This window comes from Apus apus, chromosome 1 (genome assembly GCF_020740795.1).
Source record: "Apus apus isolate bApuApu2 chromosome 1, bApuApu2.pri.cur, whole genome shotgun sequence".
Taxonomy (NCBI): Eukaryota; Metazoa; Chordata; class Aves; order Apodiformes; family Apodidae; genus Apus; species Apus apus.
This window is the reverse complement of record NC_067282.1, coordinates 115495594-115521895: the sequence shown is the minus strand read 5'-3', so window position 1 is coordinate 115521895 and position 26302 is coordinate 115495594. Positions and strand designations below refer to the sequence as shown.

Here is a 26302-nt window from a genome sequence, read left to right as displayed (position 1 = left end):
TTTTTATGCATACATACAATTTTTATCACACTTGCTTTACAGCATACACTATTTGTTCAATAAAGATGCCAAAAGATTACTCTGAATGCTTTTTTTTTTTATGCCTCCTTTTTTGATAGGCATTGCAAAATGTACAAGAGTGAACTTTGCATTGCTTAAGGGGCTTATGCAGGGCTTGTCCAAGGCTAAGAGAGCTTGGGACTCTTTAGCCTGAAGAAGAGAAAGCTGAGTGGAAACCTTATTAATGCTTATAAGAGGATGGAGCCAGACTCTTTTCAGTAGTTCCCAGTGACAGAACAAGGGGCAACAGGCACAAGCTGGAACAGAGGAAGTTCCATTTAAATACAAGGAAAAACTTCTTTAGTATGAGGGTGACAGAGCACTGGAACAGGCTGCCCAGGGAGGTTGTGGAGTCTCCTTGTCTGGAGATGAAATTCAAGACCCACCTGGATGCAGTCCTGAGTAATGTGCTCCGGGGGATCCTGCTTTAGCAGGGGGGTTGGACTGGATGATCTCTAGAGGTCCCTTCCAACTCTGATAAAAAACCAACAACAAAAAACCAAAACCCAAACCAATAAGAAAATCTTTTTACAGTCAACTATCACTAATATTCAAGGAGGTGTATAAAGCGTCTACCTAAATTTTCAAAAACAGTAATTGTGTTCTATAGAATGTTGAAAAAGTGTACAGTGAGTTTTAATAGTTTTTGTAAGTTTCTTTTGCTCAAACCATGAGTTCAGGAGGTAACAAATACTGACCACTAAGCAGAGTAAAGAAACCATGTTCTTGGGGAAAAAAACCCGACACCTTAGGCATGTATTTGATCAACTTCCTTTTTATCTTGTTTTCACCACAGAGAGAAGATAGCTTTTTTCACAAGACCAAGGATTAACATACCTCCTCTGCCAGCTGATGATGTATGACGTGTTGCATTGTAAACATGAAGTATTTATCGCTTTTATTTTAATGAAGTTATTAGATTAGCCAAGTTTCTTTAAAAATAAAATTGTGCAAAAGCTAATATACACGTTTTGTAAAAAATAAAAAAAGTAAAAAAAGTAAAAGTAAACAAAAACATATATATAAATATATATATACATATATATTTTATAATAGTGACTGCAACAAGGCTTGGTTTTTCCTTGTTGTGAAACTGACATCTCTGAAGACAACTTATTTTATAAAAAGATCGACTATCCTGTTAAGAGCGTGTACAGTTTTTATGCTGTTTTATTTGACTTAAAGGCTGGAAGACAGAAACAAAGTGAGTTCAGGCAAATTCACTGTAGTGTAATTTATTTATAGTGCCTTTTTTCCTTGAAGGAAAATACCTACTTAAGATGTATTTTAAGACTGAAATTTTGTTCTTCAGTATTTGTCATACAGTAGAATGGAACCATTGAGCTGGTTTTGTTTCTGATACCTGAAATGAAAATACTATGTTCTAAAATTGTCACTTTTTTCAGCTTTATTATCTGTAGCTTATTATGTACATTGTATCCTTTAGCACTGTCTGTGTTATAGCAAAATATTATCACCTGCAATGTGTTTAACACTGGTTAGAAGTGAAGTTAAACATTGCAGAATTCATTTGCATGTTCTTACTGTGCACTAATAGATTGTTTTCATTTCAGTTGTGTCTAAAGTATCTTTATATTCTTAACTAGATTCTCAGTTTAAACGGAGGAAGGAAAAGGGTGACAGGTCTTTGTTTTGCTGTTTAATGGAAAGGGAGTTAAAAGAGCAACGTGAGCTAGCTGTGTGGAAAGGCTGCTAGAGGAATATTCTAGTAATTTCTCCAGTTTTAAAGACTCTGATCTGATTCAGGGAAGTACTTATGTGCTGGTTTCGGAAAGCAGCTGCATTAAGTAAGGGTGATGAAGCACACATTCATCCTAAAGGATGTGCTTTGAGGTTACTGCATGCAAGTTATGTTGAACAGTGACACGTTCCAGCAGGAAGGTGCTTAATTCTGGAAGGTACTGCTCACTTGATTCTTAGTTGGACCAGCTAAAATCTGGTAGGAAATAATGCTCCTTGTGAACATTGGTTTTAAAGAAGACTGTCACTCTAAATTCCCGAGAATGCCAGTTTTGTGTCCTTGCATCCTACAAGTATGTAAAAATACTTCTTTACTAAGCTACTATAATAGAGTTTCTCATATTTTTCTAATTATACATTACCTACAAAGAGAGGTGCCCAACACAAGACTGACTTTGCAAATGGCTGGAATCTCCTAGAAGGAAGATCATGCTGTCTCTTAATTAAAAGTAAAGGTCAAACTGGTTCCAGATTTGTATATGTCAGGAAATCAAAACAACAGCCAAAAACTAAACAGACTTACCAGAATCAGTCAAAATATTTTCAAGTATTTGTAAGTAACAAGTGTTCTTTGTAATTTGTCAAAGATCAGTGGAACCTGAAAGTGAAACTGAATTGCTTTTACTTGTCCAAGCTGGGGAAAAAAGATTGTAAACCTAAATCATTAATCAGTGAGGATGACTAACACAGACATTTAATTTTAAGGGAGTATTCCCTGTTTCCTGTAGCCTATCATAATTACAGGCATCAAGTGATTCAATCATATAGCAATATAGGTGAAATTAAAGTATCTTTAGCATTTATCATGCTAACCATCCTGAAGTGTCTTTTTTGCCAGTAAGCTCCAGTGGTTGTACATTGGGTTCCCTGAGCACAGCTAGACACACTCAGAAACTGTGCAGATAAAAACCAAATCATGTAAGAAATTTGTAGTGTTTGGGTAAAAGTCTAGGGAGCTCAAGCTTTTCAGTGCTCATTACTTGAAAAGACCAGTTAGTCAGAATTTCACGTCTCATTTTCAGTGGAGGCCCTTACTAAGTAGTGTTTATCAAAAGTTGCCAAGCAGTGACACCAGGAGTGCTTGCTGTAAACTAAGAACAGATGACACTGTGTTCCCATGAGGGCAGTCAGATACTGGAAGGGATTGCCCAGAGAGATGGAGCTCTGTCCATAGAGAGGCTGAGGACTTGACTGGATGTAACCTGGAGCATCCTGGTTGCATTAGGCCTGCTTTGAGAGAGGGGTTGGGGTAGGAACCTCCCTTCCACCCTAAATTGTTCTGTGATTGTATAACAAAGGGGCAAAGTCTGGTGGCCTCTCTGTCAGGGGTTCAGTTGGTGTTTTTAAATAGTGACTGCTGTGAGATGTTGGTGACATATCGTGTGGGTCTGTGATTCTGACTGTTGTAATGAGTTCTGTCTTGGTGTGGTCATGAGGTATCATATTCAGTATTCATCTCTCTTGTTTTTGTCACAGTTCTGTATGATTGTGTCATTTTTGTATTATCTGAAAGTATTTCTTCTACAAAATAAAATAATTTGCCAAAACAGAAATGGAGTTCTGTTATATGTCACAGAGTAAGATGTTGTTTGAATGGTTTGTTTGCCACATTCATTTTGGCTTCATGAAGAAATTTTGTGCTTCCAATAACCCTGTCATTTAGGTTAATGTAATGACTTTTCAGATAGAAGTTAAGGGAGTAAGATCAGAAATCCTAGAGAGGTTATCCTGAAGACCTGACAGGGATGTGGAGAGTGCAAGGAATGGCAGGTATGTTCGCCCAAGTGCTCATTGCTCGTGATTAGCTGACAGCTGTATCACAGGCTCTTAGTTGAATATTCCTGGAATTCATGGGTAGCTCCACTTACCTCCCCAGCACCCCCCCCCCCCCCCCCCCCCCCCCCCCGCATTGAACTGCTTTTTTCTATCAGACATCTGTAGATTTGTTTTGGAAGTAAGTTGGCATTATTATTTCTCTGCTATCTTACTTATGACTAATTCCAGGTGCAAGCCAATCAGAAGAGGATGAGTTAACTTTTTCAGGCTGGACTTTGCTGCTGCTGCTTTCCTAAAGGACACGTTAAACCTGCATAATTGCAGAAAGGTGGTTTCTCAGTTTCTCCAGCCCTAAGCTGGTACTGACATATGACTCCTGCCCAGTATTTGCAAGGCATTAGGGGTACAACAGAGTCTAGGTTATTTTTAAACAGTCTGCTAGAAATAGTCATTTGGAATACCAACCGTCTCTGTCTCACTGCCATCAGGATCAACAACAGAAGCTATAATGGGTATGTCAGTGTGGCTTTTCTGTTATAAGAATGAAGTCTTACATGTCTTTCTTGTAAGCACATTGCAAGACTTAAAGGTAAGTGCAGTACAAAAAACCCAATTTTTTTTTAGGAATTAGATGAACTATGCATTTTGTTTTCAGCAGAGGTAAAACTGAAGTTTGATTTGAATTCTTAGCAAAGAGGGCACTTTACAGCTTGTTTTGAGTCCAGTCTCCTTTTTGACTGTAGTGTTTACATCTCTGAGATACCTCTTTATAGAGGGACTTGAGAAACTATAAGTTAGCAAAAGCAAGAACAGTCTTCTCCAAAATGTCATGTGAAGAGTATTTTCTTTTTATTGAGACCATGCAATTGACTGGGAATCACTGGGAGAAAGTACCAAAGAGTAAAGCTGATTTGGTTTTGGAATCTGTAACTGTCAATTAACTGATCTGCTTGCACTTTGGAAGATCTCAGTGTTCTTGGGGTTAAAAGCTTCTTAGGAGTTGTTTCTGGTTTCTCAAGATTTCAGATAACCTCTCAAGTTTGTACTTTACATATCTAAGATACAGCATAACGTTTTCTATAGGGGATTGGGCAGTCTGTCCCTTTAGTCTGTTTGCAGTTAGACTATCCAACTAAAAATACACACTCAGCGAGAGACTTGATGAATTCAGCTGTGGTAAAAGAGATAAGAAAATCAGTAAGTGAATTCAGAAAGTGTCCAGGAAAAAATGGGAAATTGGGACCCTTGCGCTCATGGATATTGCAGAAATTACTATTTTGTGTCTAGGACACTGTGTGTGTGTTACAGAGTGTGTTTTGTGGCACAGGAGCTCCCAGGTACGGATGTTTGCATCTGACCAGCTCCATGCTTCTTGCTTTTTTTCCATATTTCCCTCATAATCTGATCAAGGAAACTTGCAAATACATGATCAAGGAAACTTGCAAATACATTATCAAGAAAATCTACCAAGTGCTCAGTGTTTGTTTACCTTCCTCCACAGAATTCAGTTGGCCTATTAATACTGATTTTAATGGGAGCAGGCACTAGGGGGAAGTTAGCAATTCTATCACTTTTCCACACTTCACTGACGTGGTTACAGTAGGTGTGGGGCTGTTACTGACATGTGAGGGGTAGAGAACTGTGATCTGCAGTGCTGTGTAGGAAGCAAATGTGTGATCAAATCTCCTCTCTAGAGGCATGCTCCTTGCTCCAGAAAGGGGAGGGAACTGCAGGTGAAGCAAGCTAAGCGTTCAAATTTCACAAGGAAATAAAAAATGTGTCCCTTCTGTATGGGCACTCCCTATCAGAAATAAGGAGTGCGGGAATTCTCTTCAGTTCATAGGCAAGATTTGGAGGAGCCATGTGGCCATTCTGAAAAAAGGTTTTGTACCCCTGTGTCAACTGGCTTGCTTTACTGGGCCAGGCTGCCTGCTTAGCGCATCCATAAATACCTGCCCAAACACACTGGGACAAACAGGTCTTCCAGAATGGCATTCCTTAGCTTTGAAAGGAGCAGAAGCCACCTGTGTGCCTTCAGTCGCCCGTAGATGTTTTCATGTGTGCTTGTGCTCCATCTCCCTCTACCTATCTCTTGCATCTGCTTGGTAATGCAAAGCACATCCTTGGATACCCTTAAGGATAAAACCAGTCAGCACAATAATAAAATACAGGAAAATGAGCAGAATTGAGAAGGTGGATGTCCTGAAATAGAACAGCATTGCACGTGTTCAGACATGTACAACGATGTACAATGTTCAGTACACCATCTTCACAAAGAAGTTGCAACCTCTGCCTTGCAGAACATGACACTAGTGGTTTGTACAAATTTTGTACAGTCAGAACTTTTGAAATTATTATTTTGCTGTAGAACTCAAATACATTGTAGAGTATAATATTCTTTTAAGCAAAAAAAGAAAAACCAAAAATCAATCAAAAACCGCAACATCCCTGGAAATATCATTCTGAGATTAAATACACAGTTAACCAAAATGTGAAAGGATAATTGTTTTTTGTTGTTGTTGGCGTTTTTTTAATAAAAAAAGGTATTTTAGGATGTTACAGTTTTAAAGTATTTGATGGTAAAAGTTAAGCAGAAGTGTTGAAAAGGAAAAATAAGCTGGTATATTGGAGGGGGTGTTTCAGTCAGTGGCAGTTGCGTTGAAGAAAAGGGAGAAGGCCACAAGTGGAGTGATGGATGGTTGGATGGATGGGGGAAGAACAAAGAAGTGAAGGTAATAGATGAAGCCTTTGAGGTAAGCTTGCAAAGCTTTGGTAGGGCAGAGAAGATGGAGGAAAGTCGATCTGGATAAACTTGAAATGGAGCATTGGGAGAATGAAAAATGCAAGGGATGGTGAAATTGTGGTTTGTCTCCTTTCCAAGTTGCTGTGATTGCATATTTCATAGAGATGAAAGAAAATATGTCACCTGGGCGTTGCTACAGAGTCGACAGGAATACTCACTCCTGGGTTTGCCCGCTGCGCACTTACTGTGCTTTTTCCTTGTTACAAATGTGATTGTTGCTGCTCTTGCACAAAACAAAATAATCCATAAACTCTTCAAAAAACAATTAGCTCAGGCTAGGGGGGAAGCTGCACACGTTTAAATGGTGACAGAAGAGGTAGGGCAGGGTAAAGAAGCTTTGCCGTTTAATCCTGTGGGATTACAGGCCGGTCCGTCTCCCTCTGGCTCCCTCTCCTATCAGATATCCTATAGAGGGAGGATGCAGTCACATGATGCTTACTGCTTCCTCCCCATGACATCACTGCTCCTGCAGCCATACCACCAAGAAAGGATGCTATTAAAATCTTTGGGACTGGGCTAAATGATGTTGCATTGCAGGTAAGCAACGTAATTCTCTGAAAAAGAATTGATTTTTCCCGTTGCTCTCGTGCTGCTGGAGCTCCAGCTCCGCCCGGCAGAGTTTCTGCTGGGAAACGAAGCGGTGCCGTTTCTCTGCAAGCAGAGGGTTTGCAGGTGCAGAGGCTGCCTGCTGGCTCTGTGCTGATCTCCCCGGCTGACATCTCCAGTAGAAATGCTGCCAGATGGAGCTTTGAAGCTAAAAGAAGGCCCTTTGTCTCTGTTTTGCTATGGATCCTTTTGGGTGTCAGCTGAATTCCTTATTTACGTGAGCAGCCACCATCATCCAGTTGTGCAGAGAGAGAGCAGCAATACTGTTTGCTGGCATTCCCTGCTTGTTTTTTTCCTGGTTGCCTAAAGGAAGTTGTTGTACAGACAGATGTGTCTAAACATATAAAGGAACGAGGATTAACTTGTTTAGGGGGTTAGTAGATGGATTTGGGGGAAGAGGCTTTGCCTTTATTGTTAATTTTTGCTGACGTGGTTTGAAAGTACCTAGTCTGGCAGGTCTCCTGCATAATTTGCTGTAGTGTCAGGTAGTTCTGCTTGTCGTCCAACGTAAGCACGAAAAACTATTTTCCAGAAGGAACATACGAGATGACAAGCAGATTTTTACTTCTTAAACAAAATGCCAATCATCAAAAGGCTGAAAAATTCACACTAAAGTGCTTTCTTGGACTGTTGGTTATTTATACACGCAAAGTCCAGAGTCTGTTTTCTTTTCTTGATGTGGGTGTTTAATTATGCCCTCTATACAAATATATTAAGACATATATTTGTGGAGAAAAAACGGTGACGCTTCTGTCTAGTTTTTTTTCTGTATTGCTTTTTAAATACATGTAGAGGTTTTTTTTCTGTTTTATTACTTTTAAAAATTGTTCTAATACAAATGTTAAGAATTCAAGAAGCTAAATTAATTTAAAATTTTTTGGGGGGGGGCCTTTTTTAAGAATCCTGATAAATAATTCTGTGCCTTTGCCAGAGAATGGAGGATGACTCAGCCATAGCTTCATCAGGCAGAGTCAGGTGACTTTTCCCTCCTAGTCTGCAGGAAGTTTTCTTATTCTTGAAAATCCTGTTCTTTGTTCAAATAAATTTTTCCCACTATTGGAAAAATCTGAAAATTTGGCAGGTCTCTGAGTGCTCACCTACACACTCCTGGGGGAGATTTTGAATCTTCTGTGCTGACAGAGGTTGCATGCCCTAGTGGAAAATTAACTTGGTTTCCAGTGATCAGGTATGCAATAATGTCAGGATGAGGAACTAAAATAATACATAATGAATTACAAAAGTAAGAAAGGACAATGGTTCTTCAAAACTGAAAAGAAAAATAAAATTCAGTTTTATTTTTCTCCAGCAGAACCTCTTGGGTTTTTTCCAAGACTGAGCCTTAAAAGTGATAGAAATTCAAACCTGGCACTGGGTGAGGTGGCAGGGGGATACTCCTGATTCCTGTGATGTCAAGCCTGGGTCAATTCTCTTCAGCTCTGGGTTTGATTTGAGCTGTGCTCCTGCTCACCAGGAACACTGTGGCTTGGCTTTTTGCCCACACAAAGTGCACAGCACAGTGCCTGGACTCCAGTGTATGACTTCATGGGTGCTCAGCCCCTGCACAGTGGAGGTCTGCCTCATCAAGGTAGCACCTTTTCAAAGGTAGTGGCTGGTGGCTTTTAAACAAGGGCTAAAGGAGGGAGAATGGATGGTGTTGGAGGTGAGTGTTTGCTCTGGTGTTGGGTCCTTCCCATCGGGCTAGAGCAAACAGGCTCTCTGGAGCGCCACAGCCTTCCCAGTCTGGGAGCTGCTTCATTATGAAGCTGTTGTTTGTTGAGCTGGAGGGAAGAGTGAGCAGGATCATAACTGTAGCCTAGTGCTTGTGCAGGGAGAAGGAGGCTCCCACCCCCCACCTTACCCATGGTTCAGGACCATCATGTATGTTTTGGTGGTCAGTGCTGTGTCACGTGAGCCTCTCTCAGGTCTGACCTGCTCTGAGCTCAGTGCACGACGCTCCAACAGGGATGTAGTGCCTGTATGTACCAGTCCTTCTCCTGTTTGCTGTTGCCTCATGCTGCAGCTTGCATGTGCCCATGGGGTGTCTGCGAGTGTGTATTTTTCCTTTTAGTGAAATGGAATCAGGTCTAGAGTAGGAGTCTGATTCGTGTGTGTGTGCGCATATGTACACACCAGGTACTGGGTCTTCATTGAATCACAGAATGGTTTGGTTTGGAAGGGATCTTAAAGATCATCTAGTTCCCTCCTATGTGGGAAGGCATACCTCCCACTAGATCAGGTTGCTCCAAGCCCCATCCAGTCTGTCCTTGAACACTTCCTGGGATGGGGCATCCACAGCATCCTTGAGCAACCTGTTCCAGTGTCCCACCGCCCTCATTGTGAAGAATTTCCTCCTAATTTCTAATCTAAATCCCCCCTCTTCAAGTTTTAATCCATTACCCCTCATCTTATCACTTCATGCCCTTGTAAAAAAAACCCTCCTCGGCTTTTCTGTAAGCCCCTTCAGATACTGGAAGGTTGCTATGAGGTCTTCCTGGAGCTTTCTCTTCTCCAGGCTGAACAGCCCAAACTCTCTCAGCTAGTTTTCTCAGATTTCTTAATCTCTAGTCCAGCAGAATGAAAAAAAAAATAAATCACACATGATCATTAATGCCAAAAGAGAAACTCTGGCAGGGTTGCCACAGACTAGTATTCCCATAAGACTTTTAACATGGTGCTCTCAAATATCACCCCAAGGAAAAGGTTTCCCCATCTTGCAGGTTGGGGAGCTTCCTCTCGACAGTGTGAAATGACTCGTCTGTAACTGCACAGCCCATTGGCATCCAACGTGGCATGGAAAACCAGCACCCTGCCAACAGAAAAACACTACCCTCCATCTGTGTGAAAATGATTCACTGCCTCTGCTCAGATCATGAGAAGTGACACGGTAGAACAGATTAGTGGCTTTTCTACTGCAGGTTTATCAGCTTTATTTCAACCTGAAGGCTTAAAAAGGTTTTCAGCAAGAGGTGGGTTTAGAGCCATTGAACACCTCATAAAGGGGAGAGCTTTTTAGGAGTAACTATATACCAGGATATTTCCCTTCTCACAGTGCAACTCTGTTCTCTCTGAATGGATTTGCCTTTTTTGCAGCCCAGGAACCATTCCCCCCCCTCCTTAATCTTATCATTTACTAAGTGAGGAGACAAAGAGCAGCAATGGTGACACCAACCTGGTGCTGCAAAGGTTGGCTGGCTGTGTGTGGCATGAGAAGGAAAACGGTACAGCACCCTGACCCCTCAGCCCTGGTTCAAGCTCTGTGGCAGCAAAAAACAGCTGCTCCAAGAGGGGAATTTCCCACCTTTTTTGTGAGGATGGAGACTAGGGGCAAGTCAAGAAAAGAAACTGGATATGCTGCCACACATTCTGTCCTGTCTTCTGAAGTTTAGTTTCTTACCCTAGATGCTGAAGACTTTGTAAATTATTTTATCTAATCAATCTTGTTCCCTTCAAGGAGCAAGGGTGTGTGGGATTGCTGCAGGTCCACAGGGCTCGTCTGCCCAAGCTGATGGGCTGTTAGTTAGCAGAGGGGCATCCTTTAATGTTTCAGCTCAGTTTGAAAAAGGCAGGTGTATGTTCCAGCATTGCTTCCCTCCTGCTTTTTTTCATAGCCTCAGCATCTACACTAACAACTACATTTATTGGAGGGACCTTTAAGACTCACTGGAAACGGAGATCTGAATTTAGCTTTTTTTTACATGGAGCCGATTTTGAGTTATATGAGCGCAAAAAATTCCACTTGGAGCTAGCAGAAAAAGAGTTGGGATGTTTTTTTCCCTTTCCCTTTCTGACATAACAGCAGCTGAACTAATTTTGCTCAGACTTTCCAAGAAACCTCAAACAGAGACCAGAAACATGATATTTCATACCAAAAATAATTGCTTTCTAAGGGGAGAGTTGTCCCAGGAAGAAACAAGGAGCAGGAGGCAGGGGTGAGGTTTACTCTTTGGGGGAAGGGAAGCATGGTGTTCCAGGTGCTTTCCAGGAGGAGAAAAGGAGAAGAGGGAGTCAGGCCATTGCCCTCACAGTTGGTTGTCAGCTCCTGGGTGTGCTGGTACATACAGTGCCCCTGCCCTATGTCTCCCTTTATGTGCACTCTTAGCCAGCCCTGTTATCCCTACACTCGCCTCATGAGCATGTGTGGTGGTTGAGAAAGGGCAGTTGGAGGCTGTGGTTTGGTCTGGAGGAGCCTTTTGTGCCTCAATTTTCGACCATTTATCCCAAATGTTCCCTCCCACCTTCCCCTTCTCTCCCAGGCCCTCTCCCCTGTGATCTGCTGCCCTGTGTTTTCTAAGTTCTGCTGTGGCTTAATAATTTTTTCCATAGAGGTTACTCAGGGTAAAGCTGCACATCAAAGATGTGAGCTTGCCCACACTATCGTAGCAGGAACCTCCTTTATATGTCGGGGGGGGGCATGCAGGAAAGTGCTGCACTATTTTACAGTAATGTTTCAGACACTGCAGCCTGCCTGTGCTTGTGTGGGGGGAGACTGAGGGTCTGCGGTGCTATTTATGTGTATACGGGGGCTGCATTATTACTCCTTGAATTTTAAGGAAGGCCTTTACCAGTTTTAATATCCCCTCTGTATTTTCCCAGTTTAACTATTTTTTTTTTTAATGTGACATATTATACTTTCAAAGAAGGCCTGTAACTGGGTTCAGAATTTTCTTGTTTTTCTGAGTCTGAACCTTGCTGTGATCCAAGGCCATTTAAACTTTTTTTTTTTTTTAAAAAAACATTGTCATTAAGATAGAAGGTCAAGAAATCAGGTTAATAAATCAATTGGTTTGTTCAGCCAGAAGCTTCTAAGGTGAATAGTTTTAAATGGCTCATGGATGTTTTCCAACCTGCAGAAAACCACCTGTTTAACTGGCCAGTGATTGAGCCTGCTTGCTTTTGCTGAAGACATCTTCCTTTAGAGACCATCACCCAAAACCATCTCACTTCTTGTTTAGAAGAGTGTTTCATAACCATATACCTGCAGCCTGTATCCTGTAGGGTGGAATGTCACATCACCATTTCTAGTTTGTTTTCTCCTATGAGATGTGGCAGGTGCTGGAAGGGGAATTAGATCAAACCCCCCTTGGCTGCAGGCTAAACAGACCTCCTTCTCTGACCCCTTCTCAAAAGTTGAGGATGCCCTCTAATCAATTCCCATTACTTTTCATTCACCACTTCCAAGGTGACCCCATTAACCATCTCTCTTGCTGACTTCCTTCACTCTCAGGCCCCTTTTTTCTGGCCAGCTGGTACTGAAGACCTGTAATGTAACCATGCTCAGCTCTGGAAACATTTCTCCCTCAGCCTCTGGCTCTTTCTGAACACCAACTTTTTCAGCTCACTCTGCAGGCAGCACTGGCCTCCTGATTGCCTGGAGTCAAGGCCTGGGTGAACAGTGCCCTGTGTCTATCTCTGCATCTGGGTCTAAATCCCTCGGGATGGGGGTGGATGGATGCTGCAGGAACACTCAGCTCTCTAGACGAGGTGTCTTTGCTCAGCAGATCACGTTGAGCAGTTACTGGCCATGAGGCTGGGGCACCATGCTTGGCTGTTCTGAGACTACAGTAGTAGGAATGGTCAAGACAAGTGTGAGGGGCACATGGAGCAGCAAATCGTCCGACAGCACAAAGGGGTCTTGTGATGCTCACCAGTTAGTTAACCAGTAAGATGGCATTGTTCATTATTGGGTACTATGGCAAATAAACCCCAGGGATTTTCGCAGCCCCCATGCTCCTTAATTTGTGCAGTACCTGCTGCCACGTCATGCCACGTGAGCACAGATATTCTGACCAACCATTCAGATCAGTGGCAGGCTCTTCTCTGATGGACCCACAGTTGAAATGACCTTGAATTACTTCCAAAGCATTGTGTCTGGAGTAGGATCTTCCCCGACATACCATTGTATGTGTATTGGTGCCAGGGCACAGAGAAGCCCTGAGACACACTGAATTCTGCTGTTGTGTGTCAGCTAACTCCTGCCACATTTCTAAAAGAGACAACAGATGATGCTTTGGACACCCTGGAAAGTTACTCCAAACAAATGCAAATTGAGGAACTGGCAGCAGGCCATCAGGTTTTTGCTTAATTCCCCCAATCTCTTGCCAGGTTCACTTCTTCCTAATGCTATAGCAGAGGAGCCACTGAAGAGAGGTATATTTTGCTGCCTGCATACTGTTGTGTTTCACATAGCAACTCCCTCACTACTGTCTTTAAGGAAAACAGCATAAAGATGAAAGTGTGTAGGTGAATGTTCATCTGCTAGAAATATTTGAAGTGTTGAAGTAATTCAGTAACTGTGATCTGTTGAAAGTAACTTGAAACTTGTTGGAATTGCATTGAAAAACATTCTGCCTGCCTCAGCGCAGTGTGTCCAATTAAAACAGAAAACAGGATGAGGAGAACGTAGCATGGAACTAGCATGTCTAGTGGCAATAGGCCAGGACCAAGACTTTTCCTTTGATGACTGTTCAGCTAGTTGTTTCCCATCAGTATGCTTTACAGCTTCTTTGAACCACGGGATGTTTTGGTCTCTGCTTGCCATGTCAAATAAGTTTCAGATCTGATCACTCAGTCAATGTAATACCTAGAAAGTCAGCTCACCAACAGACCTCTTCTAGCTGTAGCTTTTACATTTGCACATGCTGTAACAGTGCTATAAAGCTGAGAGCTTGCCAGCATTTCCACTGAAAATGTAATTTATCACTCTTCTATAAAACTGAGCTCCAAGCTGCAGTGTATCATACAGCTGGTCCCAAGCCTACGATGAGAAAAATAGGAGAATACTACTACCTTTTTGGTTCTTAAAAAAATAACAAGAAGTGAGTAAATGTAGTAGGAGAGACCTGCAGTCCAAGCAGTGCCTGCTGTGCTTGTTAGAGTGTCCCAGGCCATTAGGCAACTCACTGTGTTCACCCTGGCTTCTGTATATTGTTTGCATTAATCTTTTCTTGTTGTTTTGTTTTGTTGTTTTGTTGTTTTTTTTCTACATAGGTGACTTCAGTGATTGCATACTTTAAAAACTATCTGGTTTCCTGCAGGCCTCACAGGCTAATCTTACGCTTTTGACTCTTACCTCCAGCTGATCTCATGCTGCACCTCCAGCATGTGTAGGGCAATACCTCTTTTTGGCTTCAGAATATGGTGCACCATGCATGGCTAGCTGGGACTGAACATCAGGTTGACCTGGCCCATGCTTTCTGGAAGGTATCTGGGGTTACGTGGCAGCCAGAAGAGCCTCTATGAAGAGGCGTAATTGTCAGCCTAGCACTGTGATATCTCTCAATTTGTGAACTGATCCCTGCCAGGACCTTTCTCTATCCTCAGGACCACAGTAGTCTGCCATAGGTCTAAATCTAGGGAAATCTCCTAAGCAGAACCCTCTGAGTTCAGAAGATAATGTATTTCAGTCAGATTTCTTTGTTTCTTCATTTTGATTTTAGCAAAAACCTGTTTACAATTATCAAAGTAGAGTTTTAACAAAAATGTTAAATTGTAGATATAATTAGCTACTCAGTAAAAGTGAGAGCTTGCTGAAGAAGGCTCTCTACTCTATTGCAGGGAATAAAATGGCAGACGTAGTTCAAAGTTGATAAAGGCAGAGCAATGGGGAAAATGTCTCTAGGAGACCACAGAGGGATGGGGTCCAAACTGGCCACTGCCTCTTACGAAGGATAGCCTGGAGTCATAGCAGACTGCTCCGTGAAAACATTGGATATCTGCCCTGGGAAAAGCTGGTGGAATACCAGGAATTATTAGGATAAAAATAGGGGACTAAGCAGGAAATGTTTTCTCTTGCACAAATTATGTTGCATCAGCATCTGGAAAAGTAGTGGAAGGGACAGCAAGGATGTCTAATATATAGAACAACAAACAGACAAAATACATATGTCAAGCAATTACTCAGCAAGGTTCAACACCTCTCAATGTATATAATCTCTGTCAGAGTATCTTAATCTCTTAGATGCTCAGGTGTTAGGATTGGCAATGAGTTGCATTTTTTTTACTTATTCTGCATGTAATGGGGTTGCAATGTTTTCTTTTGATCAGTAGCATTGGATTCTTTTGATGAGACATGGATGTCTACCTCTGATATCTCTGTAATCAGTAAACAGAAATCAGCACTTCTGGGAAACAGTTTGTCTCCTTCTAATGTAAATATCTAAAATGCATCAGATAAATTACATCTACATAGTGTTTACTTCCCCTCATCAGCTATGAAAGGAGTCTAGATTTTAGCATCCAGAGTCTAGTGCTGATTTCTTATGCTAGTTGAGACAATGTGCACCATGAATGCTCATATTTTTGTCATCATAAGAGTGGATCACTGCTGTGCACCTGGCTAGAAATGTTTGGATAAGATTAATTTGCCCCTAATCTATGTGTATTAAATTAAAATAGCTATAATTGAGTTATTTGTGTGAAGTTCCAGTTCTGCTGGCAGAAATGGAAGCATGTCTGCAAGCAGAAGGCAAGTTAGCTCATCCTGAAATAAACTGTGGAGATTATTTCAGATGCCAAAGTAAGATGAGATAAATACATGCAAAATAAAGAGAAAGAAAGTGATACTTCTGGTGCTTAGTGCTAGGACTTTAGATGGGAACTCTGTAGTAGTTAGATCAAAAGTGCTGTAGCCTGGTTTCATTTACTAAAATTGGGTTTTACATAATCTGGTATCACATCTCTGCTTTCAAAAGCATAGTACCTGAAGTGAACTTTAGGGCTGATAATCATCCAGCTAGCTGCAATTCCCAGGTACTGGTACGCTACCTAGAGTTCACAGTTAGTTTGTTTTCCTAGTCTTCCATGGCCCTGTGGTTTGTGGCACATTTTTCTCTCCCTGGACGTGTTGTGTAGCACGTATTTTTGGGGTGGATTCAGGCAACTGTAATTGTCTTACATAGTTGTGGTCTAGCCTGGTATTATCCATCACAATGCTGTCATGTGCTGGGCATTGACAACACACTTAAAAAGCTATTTTTTATGTGATATAACTAGCATGTTTGGTAGTTTTCCTGTAGTATTAAGGAAAACTTGCCAACGCTTTCAGCACAAGAGTTCGCAGAAGTTTCTTTATGTAGCAGGGCAGGCTGCCTCATGCAGGCAAGCAGTCTGAACTGCTTGTTCTTTACAGGTCCTTCATTGTGTGGCAAGTAGATATAAATCATCTGCAAAATATCACAGTGTTACAAAATAATAGCATGGTCTAATCCTTTCACCTCAATTCAGCTTCCCATTCCAGTCTTCGGTCATGGTTTACAAGACACTGAACTGTTACAAGGTCCTCCTGCAACTTCAGCTCCCTGGTGTCAGCCACAGCATCCCACCTTCAGACTCTGGTTTCCCTTAGCAAATGCAGGAGCATGCTCTCATCTGCTTGGCGAAGTACTGCTATTCCCAGTTGTTACTCCTCTTAACTGCTGCTTTTTAAATCGCTTCAGTCCTGTGGCAGCTTGTTTGAGCACAGCAGTACTTTGTGGGACACCTGCTCTGCATTTGGTTTCCTTCCCTGGGATGTGATTCCCTTGCTTGATCCTCTTTCAGGCAAACAGACCACAGTGCTTGGAGATTACTTGATTTCCTAAATTAAAAGTGCTTCTATGGAATTATAATGGTGACCTGCTGATTGCCTGTAAGATAATGCTTTTCTCAGCTGCTTGTGCATTGTTTGTGCCATCCGAAAAGTTCTACACAGTGGAGTGCAAAGAGCAGACACTGACAAAGCTGAGTATTCATGCTTGTTATATCCCTAAAGTCACCACTAGGGAAAAACATTAAATGGAGAGGATTAAAGTAAAACAGCTGAAAATGGAGAGAGAGAGAGGATAGAAAAGGCAGTAAATAAAGGGGACCGAGCAGAGCAGCAGGGTGTATGGACAGTTGATTAAAAGCTTATCTGCTGCATTTTTGCCTTCTCCAATTACAGAATTGGGAGATTTCCTCACAGATTGAAAGATCCAAATGCCATATTAATGAAATCCCCATTTCCACACATGATGGAGGGAAGTGGTAGCGGTTGTTAGTACCATGCTGGCCTCATCAGTGACCTGCAAAAGTCATCTTGTACCTGTTGCGGAGCTACAGGCACTGCAGGGTCAGTTCTGTAAAACCCCTGAAGTCTGTCTCTCTCTCCATTGTTTCTCTTCTCTTCTCTTCTCTTCTCTTCTCTTCTCTTCTCTTCTCTTCTCTTCTCTTCTCTTCTCTTCTCTTCTCTTCTCTTCTCTTTTTTTCTTTTTCTTCTTCTTTTTTTTTTTTTCTTTTTCTTTTTTTAACCCTTCTTTGTAACCCTGTGTTAGCTGTTCTTTTAAGTTTACCGTTTCAGTTTACAAATCTTAGGTACTCTCTGGAAGACCCAGTTTTCCAGGCACCTATTTTAGGATGGCTGGATTAATCAGTCTTTAGAGCAACACTTTGTTAAGTGATGTAGAAGTGCATGGCCACATCCTCCAGATGCCCAAGCCCAGGACCCTCTTGCCCAGCTGCTGAAGCCCAGCTTGGGGACCCTTGAGGGATGGGGCTGCTGCTTCACCCTCAGCAGGCTTAACCAGTTGTGAAGCTGAGCACATATCCCAGAGGTATACACACACAATTAATAGCCCTTCAATTAGTGTGAGTGGTGAGGCTTGCTTCTTGACATTATCTCCGTGTTTGCTTTGTCAGGTCTGTGCCTCTGTGTATTTTGTTTCTGGTTTTCCACTTTTTATCATAGTTTCCCAATTAACAAGCTCCCCAGTCAGGCAACCTTGCTGAAATAGATGTTCTTACACTCCCACATGCCCTCACCAGTGAGTGTGACTGACCAGGTCTGGTTCCATCACCCCTTTCCTTGTCATTTGCTAGTGTCCTTGTATGCTCTTGTTCTATGCTTCCCCCTTTTCTCGTTATCCCTTGCTGCATTGGAAGAGGTCCTTGATCAGATGCCCTTAAAGGAGAGAGCACTCTCCTGCCACAGACCCTCACACACAGCTTTCTGCCTAGAGGCAGCCTAGGTGGTTCTTAAAGTCCAGACACCAAACTTTCAGATGGCTGAAGATTTAAGTTGGGTAAATCCAACCCTGTGTGCCTAAAGTGTTTCATTTAATGAATTCTCATGCTACTAAAGGCTCCTTTCAATGGGAATAATGTCAGCCATTCCAGGAGATTGTCATATTTGTGAGTACTTTGTGACCTGACCTTTAAAGGAGATAACAGTTAGTTTTGCACCTCCCCAGATGTTGCTGAGCTCTCTGTGGGAAAGAGAGTTACGGTGATTGAGTTAACTTCTTCGGGCTTTGCTTATGTAGATTGTGTGAACGTGGTACAGTGGTACAGCAATGGGCAGGGTTGTTTCTCTGCTTTTATATCTGTAGTATATAAACCCAGAGAGCATGTCTCCAAAAATTTCAGGGCTGAAATTGTCCACTTAGCCCTTGCACCACAGTCTAGGTGGCATGTTATTTCACAGCCTACTTTGATCTCCATTTTAGTTAACAAATGCCTCTGGTAATTTGCTGCCTCTGCTTGTTATAATTTGGGGATAGGTACCTTTGTATTTCCTCTTCTGCTCTAGCAGGATGTATGGCAACTGTTTCTCCGCCTGCTTTCTTAAAAGCAAATTTGCAGAGTTTGCCGTGGGACAGAAGGTATCTCCTCAGGTTCTCCTAAGAATAGTTCCACTCCAAGCCCTTGGGAAACAAACTTGCAGAAGATGCTGCATTTCTAGACCTGATGTAAAGTAGACATATTGTGATACTGAGCTTTGCCTCTGAGCAGTGGAAGGAAAGCAGATCAATGCAGGGAGCCCTGAACATGCAAAACCAGACAACATTGCAGGGTTATGACTAATGGTGACACGTAAAATCTGTGGTTTATGATAAATAATAAATTCTCATACATTATCATTTGTTTTCAGAGCTGGTGACCTTGCCTACTCAATGATCTTCCTGCAGGCAGGGAACTTCTTCTGACATGTGACCAGGATGTATCATTGCAGAAGTAGTCCAGAAATATCCCAGGTTTTGGGGCTCTGTTTTCAGGAAAACTGGTATTTCTGCACTTCGACACCATGCTTTTTGTGTGTGCTTTTTAGCATTTGTTGAGCTGTTGAAGGAGTCTTCAGCAAAATACTTTTTCTAGTGGCAATGCATACATTTCAGTAAGTGCCCACCAGGACTGCTGACTCGTGTTCTCTTGACTGTGGTTTGTGGGTGTATTTTGGAAAACTTGATTCTGAAATCTCTGGCAAAGCTGCACGAATGTATTGATGTACATGTTCTTCCTCTACATACAGACCCTAATATGGTCAATGCAGGAGATATGAATGGTTCTGGCAACCTGATGGATTTTCTGGATGAGCCTTTCCCTGATGTTGGGACTTATGAAGATTTCCACACCATTGACTGGCTGCGGGAGAAATCACGCGACACTGACCGCCATAGAAAGGTAGTGGTGTCTGGTTTCCATGCACTGCACTCTGTGGGTTACAGCCAACCTTGTGGTGGGAAAACCAAGCAGCTTTCCAAAGTTACTGCTTCCTACCTTGCTGTATGACTTGAGGAGGACTTAAAAAAATATGGAGGTGGTATGTCTTCAGTTTGTGAGTATGAAAGGGCTTGCAGTAACTTAATCAGTAGAGCATCTCTAAACAATAATGGAGACGAGGGGGAGTAGAGAAATTGTGTACACCTTCTAGGAGCTTAAATCTTTTTTGGTTTAAGTATTATACACTAAAATTTAGTCAACCTGAATTGGCAACATGTCTATAGATATGTTTAATTTCAGATTACAAGCAAAAGTAAGGAATCCATATGGGAGTTCATCAAGAGTTTGCTGGATGCCTGGTCAGGATGGGTTGTAATGCTTCTCATAGGACTCCTGGCAGGTATGTATGTATTAGTGTTCCTGTTATGCCCGAAACCATCTCACCCAAGTTTGCTCAAGTGCCATCTGCTTCTCTATTTACTTCATTGTCTCTCCACTGATGTTTCAAGCTGAAAAGACAGCTATGCATTCAGGCAGTTAAAATCCTTGATAAAAATACCTACTTGCAGAGTCTCCTGCTGAGTGCTGACCTAGAAAAAATTATATTCACCAGCAGAGGGATCTTTCTATTGCTTTTGAAATACATGTCTGAGCACTTCACAATCCATGGACTACTTTGACTTTCTTGAATATTTGATTCACAGAAGTCAATTTTATTGGTAGGATTTTCATTTCTTGTTTTTCATTTACTTTAATTCTGCAAGTAGGTATTATGATGTAGGAAAAATGTTAGTTGTGGACACTCAGAGGAGAGCTTTGTAAACTGCTGTATCCACTGGGTTATCTTCTTTATACACACAGGAAGTGAAAATACAGTTTCAGACTCAGTTTCAGATCTGCTTCCATGCCAGACACACGTTACATATTTTACAGCCTGCTCAAATTCAGATGGCAAATTAATGAAATTCCTGAACTGCTCCTATCTTCTCAGTTTAGCACATCCTCCAACTTGAAAAGCTGCATTTCTCTTACCATATTGAAACAGCTGCCATTTTTTATGCTTTTTCAGTGATGTCAGGGTGCTCTTGTGCATGTGTGCATGATGTAAAGTTTTACAGCTTCCGAGCAGTGTGAATTTTCTGCTTACCCACTGTCAAGTCGATGCATTTATTAGAGATGTTCAGCACCCTCAGAAATACTTGGGAGGCTCCTGAGATAATGTTGCCAAAGTGACATTTTTTGTGATTTATATTCTTTTGTAAAGATACACTTGTTTCCACAAAAGCTTTGATGGGATGGTGGGATGGGAAGGGAGTCTGGTAAACTGTGTACTACCAGAGCTGCCAAACCCTGCCTGAAAGCCAGAGGTGGCCTTATGTGGGATGAAGAATTCTTTTGCAAATGAAGTTAGAGCAAGTCCTTGAGGGCTCTAGTGACTTCCCACAAGCTAGTCCATAAAACCCTCCCTCATACAGAGAGTGTGGTATACGCTCACACACTCCCATTTGAGTAGAAGTATCCCAGGTTTGTTTCAGTTCCAGTTTGCAGTGAAACCTCATGGAAGGACACTAAGGGTTGTCTGGAAATGAGGTCTTGGGAGCCAGAATGTGCTCATTTTGGTAAGGAAGAAGGAGCAGAAACCCCCATGAATGTGTTTAGTATGGAGATCAGGTGAGAACTGCTCACATGATGCTTCAGAAAAAGGTACCGAGCACTTTCTGGGCCTGTCTCAGTCAGAAAATTTGCACACTTTATGAAGTAATACAAAGCAATTTATGAGGAAATGAGCCTAAACATTTTAGTGTGAAAGCCAAATTTTTAGGCACTAATTTTTAAGGAATTCTGAGTTTTTACTTTGCTCTTCCTGCCTGATGACCAGTGGCCATCCTTCAACCTAACCATTACTACTCCCAACTCTTGAGGTTTAACCCAGCTGGCAACTAAGCTTCACACAGCTGCTTGCTCACTCCTGCCCGGTGGGATGGGGAAAAGAAGCAGAAGGCTACAAGAGAGAAAACTCTTTGCTTGAGATAAAGACAGTTTAACAGGTAAAGCAAAAGCCATGCACACAAGCAAAGCAAACCAAGGAATTCCTTCACTACTTCCCATGGGCAGGCAGGTGTTCAGCCATCTCCAGGAAAGCTAGGCTCTATCATGTGTAACAGTGACTTGGGAAAACAAAACCATTACTCTTAGTATCCCCCCTTCCTTCTTCTCCCAGCTTTATATGCTGAGCATGACATCATCTGATATGGGGTATCCCTTTGGACAGCTGGGGTCAGCTGTCCCAGCTGTGTCCCCTCCCAGCTCCTTGTGCACCTGCACTCTAGCAAAGCATGAGAAGTTGAAAAGTCCTTGCTTTCTTAGCAACAACCAAAAAAAAATCAGTGTATTTTTAACATTCTCCTCATACCAAATCCCATACTAAATTCAAACCACAACGCTCCTCTAGCTTCTAAGAAGAAAATTAGCTCTATCCCAACTATGATATTTATAGATCAGCTAAAGAGTCTGTGTTTTCTAAAGCTATGTGAGAAAAAGTACTACCATAGTGATGCTAAAATGCTCTGGTACTGGAGTGAGATGTGCAAAAAAAACTGCTGTGCCACTTAAGTGATGTGGTTTTCTAACACAGGTGCATCAGGAAAAATACGTTTTCAAAGCAAATTTTTAGCATTCTCCTTGTAAAGGAGGCCTTGTAAAAGATTATTATTTGCTATCATAAATCAAAGGAAAATGAGACAGATAAAAGGCTAATATTTAAAATGAAGTTCAGCTTTTCCAGGCTTTGTAGTATTTAATTATTTTTCATTCTGGGCAGGGTGTTACATAGAAGGGGGAACAAGTTTAGTTTGCTTGATGGAGAAGTAGAGAAGTAAACATGCCGTATTGCAGAGATGCAGTGACATGTCTAGACAGCTTTGGTAAGCACATGGCACTAATAGTTTGACTTTCTGAAATGTTGAACACTCTGCAACTTCCATTAATTTCACTTAAAGTTGCATAGATTCAGAACTTAGAACAATTCTAGCCCTGGTGTGTGACTTGAGCTTTGAAGATTGAGGTAATTGCAGGGGATGATAAAGGTCAATCAAGAGATGCAGGAGGCACAGCACCTGGTGCTTATGGCCAAGGACCGAGGAGTCTTTGTGGTCTTTCCTAAATGAAACTATAAACTCTCAGATAATTGGAGGAGAATTCAGAGTTTACTGCAAAACTCAGTGAGCTACACGTGCTGACCTTAGTAACAATGCAGTGATTTATCATTAGCTAAGAATATGGTTCATTTTTCCGTAGAAACTTTGGAAAATGGAAAAGATTAAGCAAGAGAAAGCCAAGGTCTTTGTGAAAGAAAACAATTGGTACAGACATCATCACTCCCTCCCCCCCCCTTTTTTATTTTTTGTGTGTGTGATCTTGTCTAGTGTATCTGTATAGTTCTTCAGATTATTCCAATACAACAAAAATTCTTCATAGCTACCTGAGTCACACTGCTTGGCAGTGTGGTGACAATTGTCCTTCAGGGAGTAAGAAGACAGACTTACATGTAAGGCTTTTGGAACACTTGTGGGGTTTTTCCCTTCTGTTGAATAAAAAACAGATTTCAGATGCCTGAATCATATGTGAATGGTATTGGTGGTGGCTTTTTTTTTGTTTGGTTGGTTTGTTGTTGTTTGTTTTGGGGTTTTTTTGTGTGTTTGTTTTTGTTTTTTTTTTCCCCCACTTTCACAGAAATGAAAAGCAGAAAACTTTAGTTCCAGGTCAAATAAACTGGATCTTGAATCTACTTACGTGCCCCAACTGCTAGGGAAAAGGGGAGCAGCCCCACCCCTGCTTCATGTAATTGCATTCTTAGCACCAGCTACAAAGCTAGAAGTTTTAGAAACATAAAACCAGATCATTTTGCATTTTCCCAAACTTTTTTTCAGTGTTTTAGTCCTACTGAAATGCACTGATGAATTCTGTTAAATTCATCACCAGTTTCCTGAAATTGTATTCATTATTTCTAGTAAAAATGTAGTTGACTTCGACTTTCCATTGTATGTGAGAGGAGATGGAAAACACTCAATGACTTTTCTGCTAGCCGGTGATTTAATGCTCTCTGGAAACTACGGACAGAGGGACTGAAGGCAGGTCTGCCCTTCTGTGTTCTGGCTGTTCCCAGCCCCTCCGTTCCTGCTGCTGTTGCGTTCATGAGAACACACCTGCTCTGAGGGCGCTGCTGCTGCGGCAGGTTACTATCATTGATGTGCAAACGCCCTAGGAAAGCAGGATTTTCTTTTTTTGTGTGTCAGGTCACATGAGTTTTACCCGTGTCTGTGTCCGGTGGCCACCGGGTGTCACTGTAGCTCCGTGTAATTACTGGGGAAAAACTGGAATAAGGATTAGTTTGGTAATGAGAAGATTCGAAGGATCATTTGATTCTGCATGTTTGGATTGTTAATGAATGTACACACCAAGAGCCCGATTCCGCTAAGTTCCTAACTCAGAATTTGGCATCCGTATTGATTCTGTACTGAAATCATCCTTCCAAAAGGTTGCTGTGGTGGGACCATTAAAGCTACAGGAAAACATACATATCCTTCTACTCCCCTACCCCTGAAATACACAGTGTGGGTTGAGGCCTGCAACTTAGTATGTGTGTAGAGACCCTGCATGAAGCCCTGCTTATCCCTGTCAAACGGTGCACCTGCCTGGGACAGGCTGCAGGATCAGTATGAAAATGATAATATTTAAAGTAAAAGCTTATGAGAGAGCACTGAAGGTCAGACAAAAAGCTGGTGTGGTTGTTTCTTTGCAAACTCCTTATTACCTTCAGTTGTCTGGTATATTTGTGCTTACGTTGCAGCTGCTTCCCCAAATAATGTATTTTTGCTGTTATTGTAATTAGATGTATTGTTTCTTTTCCCGCATTTCTTTTCCCAGGCACGTTAGCTGGCGTGATAGATTTGGCTGTGGACTGGATGACAGACCTGAAGGAAGGTGTCTGCCTGTCTGCCTTCTGGTACAGCCACGAGCAGTGCTGCTGGACGTCTAACGAAACTACATTTGATGACAGGGACAAATGTCCCCAGTGGCAGAAATGGTCTGAACTTCTTGTAAGCCAGTCTGAGGTATGGGAGACCTGATGAGGTTGGGGTCACAGCAGGCCAGGGAATGCCCTTTTTCATCCTTGCTGATGTTCCCTCCAGAGAGTTCCTCTGAAAGAGAAAGTAATGAACTGAGAGCCTTGCAAAAACAAACAAACAAACAAAGGCATTTCCACAAGCAATATCTGCTTAACTTGGGAATGGTCCCATTGTTTCAGTGTCGTGTGTTACGGAAATTGGAAAACTGCAAGATTGCTCTGTCTTTGTGCCAGTATTAAAAAAAGAGTTTAATAACACTCATAACATAATCACCAGGGGACCTGGGCTCTTATCCCTTTTTTTTCTTTTTTTTTTTTCTTTTTTTTTTCTTTTTTTTTTTCCCTTTTAATTATTTTTCTTTTAAACACAATTTTATGGGACAAAAAAGATGATCCCCGACAAATACATTCTATAGGAAATTGTTGGGATTGCAGATGTTTTTTATGTATTCAAATGCTGTGAGTAGTAGTGGGAACTGCCTAAGTACTGCTTGTTATGCCCTTGCAACCAGTTTCTCTATCAGATATCAAGATACTTAGCTCATGCTGAAAGCTGGGGAAATAATGGGCTGCGTGGGAGATGGCCAAAGTGAAGACTGTGCTGGGGGAGAGAGCAGGCAGAGAAAAAGCTGACCTGGACTGACAAGAAACTTGCATTTTTAGAACCTTTTTTTCTATAATAATAATAATAAAAATTATAGTACTTTAAATACAAAGAATATTGTTTCAAAGCAAACTAGTGAAAGTTTTGTTTTGAAGACATTAGAAGAAGACTTTCTATAATCCTTTTAGCAGATGATACTTCATAAAAAAACATGAAAATGCATTTTTATTTTCAACCTAAGTTATTCAATGAGTTGAATAATACTGATCTATTCACAAACCAGATTTTTGAGCAGAATTATTTTCTTGAATACCCCCTTCATTTCTACAGGTGACTTGACTATGACAAAAATTTAATATGACATGGAGGTGGGATGAATGTAGCTTTGAAGAGAACTGGCTTAAAATCTGGTAATGCAGATTGATCAGTAATAGGAGAGGAAAAAAAAATGTATTTCTATGAGAGAAATCATCTCCAGTCAGACAATTAAAAAATGGGTGACCCGGAGAGATTGTCTCGGATCTTCCTTGAGTCTAGAGGTGGTTTGGTCCTGCAGAAAGTGTTGGAGGGCACCATCAAGTTTGGCATTCATGTTCCCTTCAGTCCTGCTTTACGTTTACAGCACAAGTAGTACTAGATGAGAGCACCTGTGAATATGTATGGCCCAGTTTTCCATAGTTCTAATCAACCATAGTGAAAGTAGTAGGGTGCTCGCTGTTCCTGAATATTCCCACCATTTGATCACAGGCAGGAATCTCTCTGCACAGTTGCCAGTCCACAGTGTCAAGCTTCCCTTTGCCAGAGGTTTGCTGGGTTCATCAACAGATGGTTTGGGTGGCTGTGTCTTTGTAACAGTGAAGAAATCTTACACTGGTGTAAAGTTGCAGGCCTGGAGATGATGTTGTAATTTAAGAAAACAAAAAAATGTGGGAAGGGAATAAAGAGGAGAATGTTACAAATGTTATGGGATTTGGAAAGCCTCTGCATGTGTTTGACATTGTGTTACACTGAAAGGCTGGGATACATGAGCAGAGCATATGCTTGAGAAAATGTATTGCTTTCACCTGCTACTCGAAATCAGTAGTCACAACTCTTGGATGCTGGGGCTGAT

General features: G+C 41.6%; 2 protein-coding genes across 7 annotated transcripts in view; both read left to right on the top strand.

Annotated features, from left to right (window-relative positions):
* WWC3 (WWC family member 3) overlaps positions 1-3374 on the top strand; it is a 102144-nt gene extending 98770 nt beyond the window's left edge. For all 4 annotated transcript variants that reach the window (XM_051626145.1, XM_051626135.1, XM_051626125.1 and 1 more), the window contains one exon: positions 857-3374. In XM_051626145.1, the coding sequence (XP_051482105.1) occupies positions 857-923 (67 nt within the window). In that variant the 3' untranslated portion in view covers positions 924-3374. The remainder of the gene's footprint in view (positions 1-856) is intronic.
* Positions 3375-4057: 683 nt separating this feature from the next.
* CLCN4 (chloride voltage-gated channel 4) overlaps positions 4058-26302 on the top strand; it is a 45925-nt gene continuing 23680 nt past the window's right edge. Inside the window, exons 1-4 of one of the 3 annotated variants that reach the window (XM_051630254.1) lie at positions 4058-4109; positions 19269-19420; positions 19760-19859; positions 24386-24573. In XM_051630254.1, the coding sequence (XP_051486214.1) occupies positions 4106-4109; positions 19269-19420; positions 19760-19859; positions 24386-24573 (444 nt within the window). In that variant the 5' untranslated portion in view covers positions 4058-4105. Of the gene's footprint in view, positions 4187-6857; positions 6938-19268; positions 19421-19759; positions 19860-24385; positions 24574-26302 lie in introns of those variants that run through there. The other 2 variants (XM_051630267.1, XM_051630260.1) reach the window with 2 other exon arrangements.